The sequence below is a fragment of the Oryctolagus cuniculus genome, chromosome 2 (genome assembly GCF_964237555.1).
Source record: "Oryctolagus cuniculus chromosome 2, mOryCun1.1, whole genome shotgun sequence".
In the NCBI taxonomy this organism is placed as follows: domain Eukaryota; kingdom Metazoa; phylum Chordata; class Mammalia; order Lagomorpha; family Leporidae; genus Oryctolagus; species Oryctolagus cuniculus.
Window position 1 is genome coordinate 116,881,753 of NC_091433.1, and position 9,284 is coordinate 116,891,036.

The 9,284-nt window shown below is 50.4% G+C and overlaps 1 protein-coding gene and 1 pseudogene across 3 annotated transcripts in view; both read left to right on the forward strand.

The window, feature by feature from the left end:
- ST3GAL5 (ST3 beta-galactoside alpha-2,3-sialyltransferase 5) overlaps positions 1-4,936 on the forward strand; it is a 52,711-nt gene extending 47,775 nt beyond the window's left edge. For all 3 annotated transcript variants that reach the window (XM_002709662.5, XM_008254166.4, XM_070068839.1), the window contains 2 exons: positions 466-624; positions 3,691-4,936. In XM_002709662.5, the coding sequence (XP_002709708.2) occupies positions 466-624; positions 3,691-3,939 (408 nt within the window). In that variant the 3' untranslated portion in view covers positions 3,940-4,936. The remainder of the gene's footprint in view (positions 1-465; positions 625-3,690) is intronic.
- An 88-nt stretch (positions 4,937-5,024) lies between these two features.
- LOC100342272 (peptide chain release factor 1, mitochondrial pseudogene) lies at positions 5,025-7,070 on the forward strand (annotated as a pseudogene).
- The last annotated feature ends 2,214 nt before the right edge of the window (positions 7,071-9,284 follow it).

Here is a 9,284-nt window from a genome sequence, read left to right on the forward strand (position 1 = left end):
GCACGGGCTTGCGGTCAGGTGCAAGCACCTCACAGGACTGGGCGGTACAGCAGGCAGAGAGAGGCTGCTCACTCAGGGCCGGCTGGGGCTCCTTCAGCACTTCCCTACCCTTAGAGCGCACCTGTTCACGCCATCTTCCCTGAGCAAAAGGGGGAGGGCCCTAAAAAGGCCTGGGAGCTCGGGCCATTCCCTAGGGATTTCTTCCTCCCACAGCAGGAGCTGGCTCTGCAGTTCTCTCCTTGTCCAGCACCACCTTCATAACCTGCATCTCTTGGAATTAATTACTCTTCTGAGCTGAGGTCGTAGCTTTGCATAGATTCTTAGTGATCCTGCCGCAGACTGCAGTGCACAAGGCCATGTGGTGCAATGCCCATGACCTTGGCCTGATTAGTAGAGAATGCTTTATGACCCTCCACTGATACCTTGAATAAATAACCCTAATGCGTGCTTGCTTGCTTTCCTCAGCCGTTCTGGATGCGAATCTTCTTTTGGAAGCAAGTGGCAGAAAGAATCCCACTGCAGCCAAAACATTTCAGGATTTTGAATCCAGTCATTATCAAAGAGACTGCCTTTGACATCCTTCAGTACTCAGAGCCTCGGTCAAGGTTCTGGGGCCGAGACAAGGTAATTCTAACTGCTGTTCTCTAAGTGGGTGGGAGGGGAGAGGTGCACAAATTTCAGGTGGACCCAACTGTGTACGCAGAAGCCTCTCCCGTGGGACACCTAGACGGGCTGCTGCATGCGTGGGTCCCACCTGTACCGCCTCTGCAGGGCTCCTCACTGCCCACGCCTCTGCACAGCAACACTCAGGCCACTGAGATATTGTTGAAGGTGTTCTCACCTCAGGACTCCATGTAACTGCAGGACACCAGACACTTGTGGCCTGAAAAGTTCTTCCGTTTTGACTCTGGGCAGCTTGGGTGAGAACTGATGTGCAGTGTCTCTTGAGAGGTGATGCTCGATAACATCAGCCTTCTAGAACAGTGCTTTTCAGTTGATGCCTGAATCCTACCCCAGACATTCTGATTTAATTGGTCTGTGCTGTGGTCTGTAGTTTAGGATTTTCAAAATTTCCTGGGTGATGTTATTTTGCTGTCTAATTAGAAAAAAAAAACATTAGGTGCCAGGCAGTTCCTTGCAGTTGAAAATTCTAGCCGGCGCCGTGGCTCAATAGGCTAATCCTCCACCTTGCGGCGCCGGCACACCGGGTTCTAGTCCCGGTTGGGGCGCCGGATTCTGTCCCGGTTGCCCCTCTTCCAGGCCAGCTCTCTGCTATGGCCAGGGAGTGCAGTGGAGGATGGCCCAGGTGCTTGGGCCCTGCACCCCATGGGAGACCAGGAAAAGCACCTGGATCCTGGCTCCTGCCATCGGATCAGCACGGTGCGCCGGCTGCAGCGGCGGCCATTGGAGGGTGAACCAACGGCAAAGGAAGACCTTTCTCTCTCTGTCTCTCTCTCTCACTGTCCACTCTGCCTGTCAAAAAAAAAATAAAAATAAAAAAAAAAAAAAAGAAAATTCTTTACCTGCAATTAGTATGGGCTGCCAGCAGGGGGTGGTGTGGGGATGCCTGCCTTACATAGGGCTCCAGGATCTGAATAACCAGACCTTGTCTTTAAAAGTTTAAGACCTGTGTGGAAATCTTTCTCGAACAAAAGGTATCACATATGTGAGAGAGTAAACACTCAATACAAAAAAGAAAAAGATGAGTCCATAAAAAATGGATAAAGGGTATGAACAGACATTTCACAAGAAATTAAAGTAGCCAAATAATAGATGATAAAAATGTTTCACCTCATGAATAAGCAAATTAAAGCCGCAGTTCCCCTTTTTACCCACTTTCTTAGCAGATTTAAAAGTACGATGATTGTTTGGTAGGAATGTTGGTACAGTAAGTTGGCATGTGTTCTGGAGGATGGTTGGCAAACGTGACTGTTTTAAGTATGAACAATCTCTGACCCAGTGACTTTACTCTAAGTATCATAAAGAAGTTAGAGAAATCTGCAGAGCTGTTCACCATAGTATTAGTAGCAAAGGACTAGGGCCAGCACCGTGGTGCAGTGGGTTAAGTCGCTGCCTGCAATTCTGCCATCGCATATGGGTGCCGGTTCAAGTCCCAGCTGCTCCACTTCCTATCCAGCTCTCCTTTAATGTACCTGGGAAAGCAATAGAGAATGGCCCAAGTGGTTGGGCCCCTGCATCCTCATGGGAGACTGAGAAGAAGCTCATGGCTCCTATCTTTGGCCTGGCCTACCCCTGGCTGTCACAGCCATTTGGGGAGTGGACTAGTAGATGGAAGATCTTTTCTTCTGTTTCTCACTCTCTTTCTGTAATTCTACCTTTCAAATAAATAAATAAATCTTTAAAAAGAAAGAAGGAAATACCTTCCATCCACTAGTTCACTCCCCAGATGGTCACAACAACCAGGACTGGGAAGCCAGGAGCCTAGAACTCCATCCGGATCTCCCACGTGGGTGCAGGGGCCCAAGCACTTAGGCCATCCTCTGCTACTTTCCCACGCACATTAGCAGGGAGCTGGAATGGAAGTGGTGCTGCCAGAACTTGAACCGGCACCGGTATGGGATGCTCGTGTCACAGGCAGCAGTTTAACCCGCTACGCCACGTCACTGGGGAGGTTGAGTCCCTTTTTATCAAACGCAGTTGGCTTTAAGAGGCAGGTGTGACACACCGAGGGGCAGGAAGCAGTTTGTAATGAGTAGGTGCTCCCTGAATCTGAGGACTCTGGAGGGCTCCCTGTCGCTCCAGGGTACACGAGGCAGAGTTGTTTACAGAAGCCACGGGCTCTGCTCAGGTGGATGGAGAGGAGATTCCTCTGCACGTGAAAAATCAGCGAGCGAGTGTCAGCGAGCAGATCCGTGGCATCCTTCCGCAATGCCGTCAGCTGCAGCACCTTCCGAATGCCTCCACGAGCTGTGCATCACCTGCGCCCAGGACTGGGACAGAGTTTTTGCAGTCTTGGGTGCAGGGTTTACGTGGCCAAGGAGGTCTGGCAGGCGTGCCGAGGTAGTGGTGACCCTGTTGTAATACACAGTGGTTCGGACAGTGGACATTCAGGGCCAGTGTCAACAGGGGCAGATTTTACAAGAAACTGATGTGAAAGTCCTGAGTGTCTGGACCAGAGACGTCCTTGCCCCGACAGAGGGTGTGGAAGGAAAGTGACCTCGCAGCTGGATGCCTGGAGGTATTCTTGGCTAAAAAGGCAAACCCGGGCCTTCCGTGGGACATGGCTGCCGCTAGGGGGTCCCCAACCTGAGGATGCTGTGTCCCCAGGCAGGGATGGGCTCCAGGAAGGACTGGAAGGTCCAATGGCCACTTTTCCCGGAGCAGACCTCAAGGACGTGTGGCGCAGGACTGATGAGATGCACTGGTTCCGTGACTCTGGCCTTCCTGGACCGGGCTGGTGGGTAGATGTTTTAAAGGAACACTGTTTAGCTCGGCGTAAGAACTGGCAGGCTGCCTCGTGGGGAATGTGTCGAAGGCATTCGTGCCCCAGAGCGGGTTTAGATTCCTGACCCCCGTAGGGAGTTAGGAGTTAACATTCTGTAGACGATGACAGCCCCCGATGTAGCTTTTATAGCTGCCTAGCGCGCATAGCCTCCACAAAGCAGTGAATGGTGCTAGGACACCTTTCCTCCTTTCCTTTCCTGATGGTCCTATCTCCCCCTTTGTCAGAACGTCCCCACGATCGGCGTGATCGCCGTTGTCCTGGCCACACACCTGTGCGACGAAGTCAGCCTGGCGGGTTTCGGCTATGACCTCAGTCAGCCGCGGACGCCTCTGCACTACTTTGACAATCAGTGCATGGCTGCCATGAACTGGCAGACCATGCACAACGTGAGCACGGAGACCGAGTTCCTCCTCAGGCTGATCAGAGAGGGCGTGGTGAAGGACCTCAGCGGGGGCATCCACTGTGAATTCTGAACACCCACCACCTCACTTGGAGACGCAGCTCGGACCCAGCCTGCCTTTGAACAGCCTTCTGGGTGCATTGCATCGTGCAGACGCTTTGAAGTGCAGCTGGTGTTTTTAACTTTGAATTAAGGCAAAGAAAGAAAAAAACCATCTAGCTCTTCCCATTTTTTTTTCTATTTATTTGAAGTCAGTGTTTGTTTTTGCACAATGTTTTGTAAATTAATTTTAGGAATGGAACTGAAAGACTCTTGAAACAGGGCTGTATGTGATGATGTTTTATTGTATTTTAGGAGAGTAATTGAATTTGTGAAAACTCTGTCCACGTACAGCGCACATCTGCTCTTGCGTGATTGCGTGGAAGGAGGCGGGAGGCCCGCCTTCGGTGACAGCACTGAATGCCTGGTTCTGCTTCCCCGCCACTGTTCTCTCTGTTGGGGTGATGTGCTCAGTAGCTAGACCCCTAGCAGCTGTGTGGGGCCTGGGCCGGCTGGACAAGTTCATGGCCCCTGTCCACGGCTCTGCCCTCTGCCAGCCAACTCCAGCAACCAGCGGGGGAAGCTGTCTCCGAGGTCGCTGGTCAGGAAGGGACACAAAAGACAGTCTGTGTCCTCTGAGTACTGTGAAGCCACCATCTTCCCAGCAATTAGGACAACTCTGGAATTTCTTGAGAGTTTTTCTACTGCTCTTCTAAAGCACTTGAGTGTTAGCTAAGATGTTCCAGCGTCTATCTGGTTATAAAAATTAAGACAAAACTTTGATTATCCAGAATCATGGCGGGAAGTAACCTTTTCCAGAGGGGAATAAAAAAGTTACATTTTCTGAAACACTGAAATGAAATTCTCCCAGTGTTATAAATCGCCTATTTAAAAAAATTTTTTTTAAGTGAGTTTTTTTTTTTTAATGTCTGCCTGGCAATATGTACCAGGCAGTGTGTCAGTCAAAAAACTAAATAAATAAACGAGAAAGGAATGAAAGGAAAAGAAATAAAAGCTTTGGAGGACCCTAATAGTTAATTTGTTTGAGTTCTTATTTATTTACTTATTTAAGAAAATACCAGAATGTCCTTCTAGGGTGCTGTGGCCCGATGGAGCCCTCACTGTGGGTGCCAGCAGCCAGGGACGGGACCGGGGTGCCTTGCCCTGCACACCGCGTGCACCAGCAGGTGCAGCCTCATGGAGAGACTGGGTGTCAGGGGCTTCCCCAGGACGGACCTGCGCTCTGCTCCATGTTGTCACGGCTCTGCTCTGTGGCAGCTGCTGCTCCTGCCCCTACCCTCGGGCCTCACTGCCCTCTGCTGCCTGTGCAGCCCCGTGCACCTGGACCCCCTGCAAGTTCTCACCTCTGCCCTGGGCCACCTCCGCAGCACGGGCAGGGCCAAGAGCTGGGTCCTGGTATTCAAAACAGAGGCCCTTCTATCTCCAGGGCTGGGGTTCAGCTCAGAGGGGCCCGCAGAGCAAACAGTACTTCTCTGGCATTGTCTCTTCCTAAAATTCCGTGTGGATCTTGCTTTCTGTTCTGTAAAATGCTGTTTGTGTTGAAGACGCTAGAACACTTGCACCCAGCAAATGACTTCCCTTAAAAAACTGAGACTTGATTCCTTGCGCATCACAATGGCACACCCGCAACTACTCAGGAGAAAGGTCGGGACGGGTGAGGAGCCGGAAGCAAGTGGTAATCCAGAAGTAGTGGATCAGGAAGTGACAGTGACCTAGAGTGTCTCGGGCTGCAATGTTTGGGTGCTGCGGAAGGTTCCAACCTCAATGCTGAGATGAATCGTCACCTGTATGTTTGGCTTTTTAGACATCCATATATTAGTGGTTTCCCCCAGTGTCACATCCATCTCTATTCTCATCAATTTAGACAGAACCATCTGGATACAAAGCAGTGGGTTTTTAGACAAAACAGAATTCACATTCTCCATCAACTGTTAAAGAAAAATTGGTCGAGGAGATACTGTCATAGAGATACCCAAATACTTTCGAAACACAAAGCACTACAGAAATATATGGAGGACCTGAATAAGGAGTACAAACACTTGATGAGTGTTTGCAGCGGATCTCTGTGAATGATGGAGGCCGAAAGTCCTTGACCCGAAGACATGCTGAGTTGGCACCGCTTGCAGCCATATACCAAGAAATACTGGGAGCACAACAAGCAATTGGAAGAATTGGAATCAATGTGTAAAAGTCTAAATACACAAGATGAAAAGCAGTTACAAACGCTTGCACTGGAAGAAAGGCAAACCATTGATGAAAAACTCAACATGTTATACTCTGAGCTTTTCCAGAATCTAGTGCCAAAGGAGAAATATGACAAAAATGATGTTATTTTAGAGGTGATATCTGGAAGAACTACTGGAGGTGATATCTGCCAACAGTTTACCCGAGAAATATTTGACATGTACCAAAACTACTCATGTTATAAACATTGGAAATTTGAACTTCTGAATTATACACCAGCAGAATATGGTGGACTACATCATGCAGCCGCTCGAATTTCTGGTGACAGTGTCTATAAGCATTTGAAGTATGAAGGTGGGATTCACCGAGTTCAGCGAATCCCTGAGGTGGGCCTGTCATCAAGGATGCAGCGTATTCACACAGGAACCATGTCTGTCATCGTCCTTCCTCAACCGGATGAGGTAGATGTGAAAGTGGATCCCAAAGATTTGCGAATAGATACATTTCGAGCCAAAGGAGCAGGAGGGCGGCATGTTAATACAACAGACAGTGCTCTCAGACTTGTCCATATCCTCACAGGACTAGTAGTAGAATGCCAACAAGAACGCTCACAGATAAAAAATAAGGAAATAGCTTTGCATGTGTTGAGAGCTAGACTGTATCAGCAGATTATTGAGAAAGACAAGTGTCAACAACAAAGTGCTAGAAAACTGCAGGTGGGAACCAGAGCCCAGTCAGAGAGAATTCGGACATATAATTTCACCCAGGATAGAGTCACTGACCACAGGATATCATATGAAGTTCGTGACATTAAGGAATTTTTATGTGGTGAGAAGTGCCTGGATCAGCTAATTCAGAGACTCCTTCAGTCAGCAGATGAAGAAGCCATCGTTGAAATTCTGGATGAAAACCTCAAATCAGCTAAATAAATGTTAATTTATTGCTTATTATATAATAAAATGGGCCTGTGTCAAGAAGTACATTAAAGCATGGATGTCTTAAAAAAAAAAAAAAAAGAAAGAAAGAAAGAAAAGAAAACAGACTTGGGAGGATGCTCCCCAGCTCCCCTGTGACGGGGGTACACGCAGCGCCACCCCTTCACCCCTCAGAGGCCGCTTAGAGAGGCCCAGATGTTCATTTCCCAAAGCTTGCTGACACTTCCCCGACAAGCTTCTTCCTGCTGGGGGCGCTCTCGCTGGCTGCACGGACCCAGTCCCGCCTGCCTGGCCAAAAGGTGCTGAAGAGTGGGCAGAACAGCGCCCCCACGTGTGGAACCTCCAGGCCTTGTCCCACCCTCCTCTGCACGTCCCTTTTCCTTTGTGTGGCTTGGCCCGTGGCTTTAGTTTTCCCTTGCAGGCAGTAATTAGGAGCCCTACATGAATAAAAAGATGTGTATTCTTCAGACCTTAATGGAGTCTACCAGCCAATAGGCGTTGGCCAGGGACCACCCTGGAGCACGCTTCCCCCTTCAGTTTGTTTGGTCTTTGCTTCCGAGTTGCCAGCTGCATTTTTGGGCTCGCATGCCACCTGTGTTTCTGGGAGCAGACCCGCTCCAGTGCCCAGGGAGTCATAAGTGTGACCCCTTGTCACGGACGTTTCACGGCCACCCTCACCGCTCCCTCTGATGGAGGCGTTGCCCTGAGACAACGTCGGAGGACGTGGACGTGCTCTGTCCTGGAACTCTGAGCTGCAGAGAGTGAACGAGTTTCAGTGTTCTGTTGTTTTCCCACAGCCGCCATCCTCTCTCCAGAAACTGGGGTTAGAAACTACCTCAGGGGCCCGCGTGGTGGCACACTGGGTTAATCCTCCACCTGCGGCGCCTGCATCCCGTATGGGCGCTGGGTTCTAGTCCCGGTTGCTCCTCTTCCAGGCCAGCTCTGCTGTGGCCCGGGAGTGCAGTGGAGGATGGCCCAAGTGCCTGGGCCCTGCACCCGCATGGGAGACCAGGAGGAAGCACCTGGCTCCTGGCTTTGGATCAGCGTAGCTCCAGCCGTTGCAGCCATTTGTGGAGTGAACCAACGGAAGGAAGACCTTTCTCTCTCTCTCTCTCTCTCTCTCTCTCTCACTCTCACTGTCTGTAACTCTACCTGTCTCAAGGTTCTGCACAAGCCAAGCTGGGGTTCCTTTCTTCCTCCATTGCTCCTCCGGGGCTCTGTGCTGTTTCTTTCATCTCCTGAGGACATATGGATAAGGCATTGGCCATTCTGTTTCCACAAATCATGGGGGTCTCATCATTTGTTGGGCCCACTAGATAAATAAGCTGTCAAAATAGTTTAAGTTGTTTTTATTTATTTAAGAGAGAAAGAGGGGCTGGTGGTGTGGCGTAGCAGGTTAAGTCTCTGCCTACAGCATCAGCATCCCATATGGATGCTGGTTCCAGAACTGGCTGCTCCTCTTCCAATCCAGCTCCCTGCCAATGGCCTGGGAAAGCAGTAGAAGATGGCCCAAGTTCTTGGGCCCCTGCACCCATGTGGGAGACCCGGAAGAAGCTCCTGGCTCCTGGCTCTGGATTGGTGCAGCTCTGGCCATAGTGGTCATTTGGGGAGTGAACCAGCAGATGGAAGACCTCTCTTTCTCTCTCTCTCTCTCTCTCTCTCTCTGCCTCTGCCTCTGCCTCTCTGTAACTCTGCCTTTCAAATAAATAAATCTTAAAAAAGTATTCCCAGGCATTCAGTGTCACTTTTCGAAGGGGCTCTCCTGACCACCGGCACCTCTGCCTGCAGCTGCTTCCGTAAGTCCTGCCCCTTCTCTCCGGCCCACCCGTCCCTGGCTCACTTCCGCTTCTGTCCACTGGGTTAGTCCCCTGCCTGCTGGAAAGAACCCCTCATCTTCCGGAAGAAGGCGAATGTGGGCGGTGGTGTGAGGGGCGTGGGCACAGAGTGGACCCCACCCTGGACCCCTGCGTCAAAGCTTCCTGCAGAGGCAAAGGACCGCCCTTTGGATTGTCCAGTTTTGAAAACTCCTGTCAAAGGGCGCTAAGATGTTACACACGGCAGCACAGAGATATGGAATAGAACCAAGAAAACCCCGGGGAGATCGGTTTTTAATTCTTTTGGCCTTTTTGACGGCTCCGAGTGAATTAAGAGGGGACTTCTTTTGTGTCCCGCGGCGGCCCCACCTGTCCCTTGGGGAAACCCAGGCCCTCTGTTAGTATCCACTGTGGCTAGGAGGAAG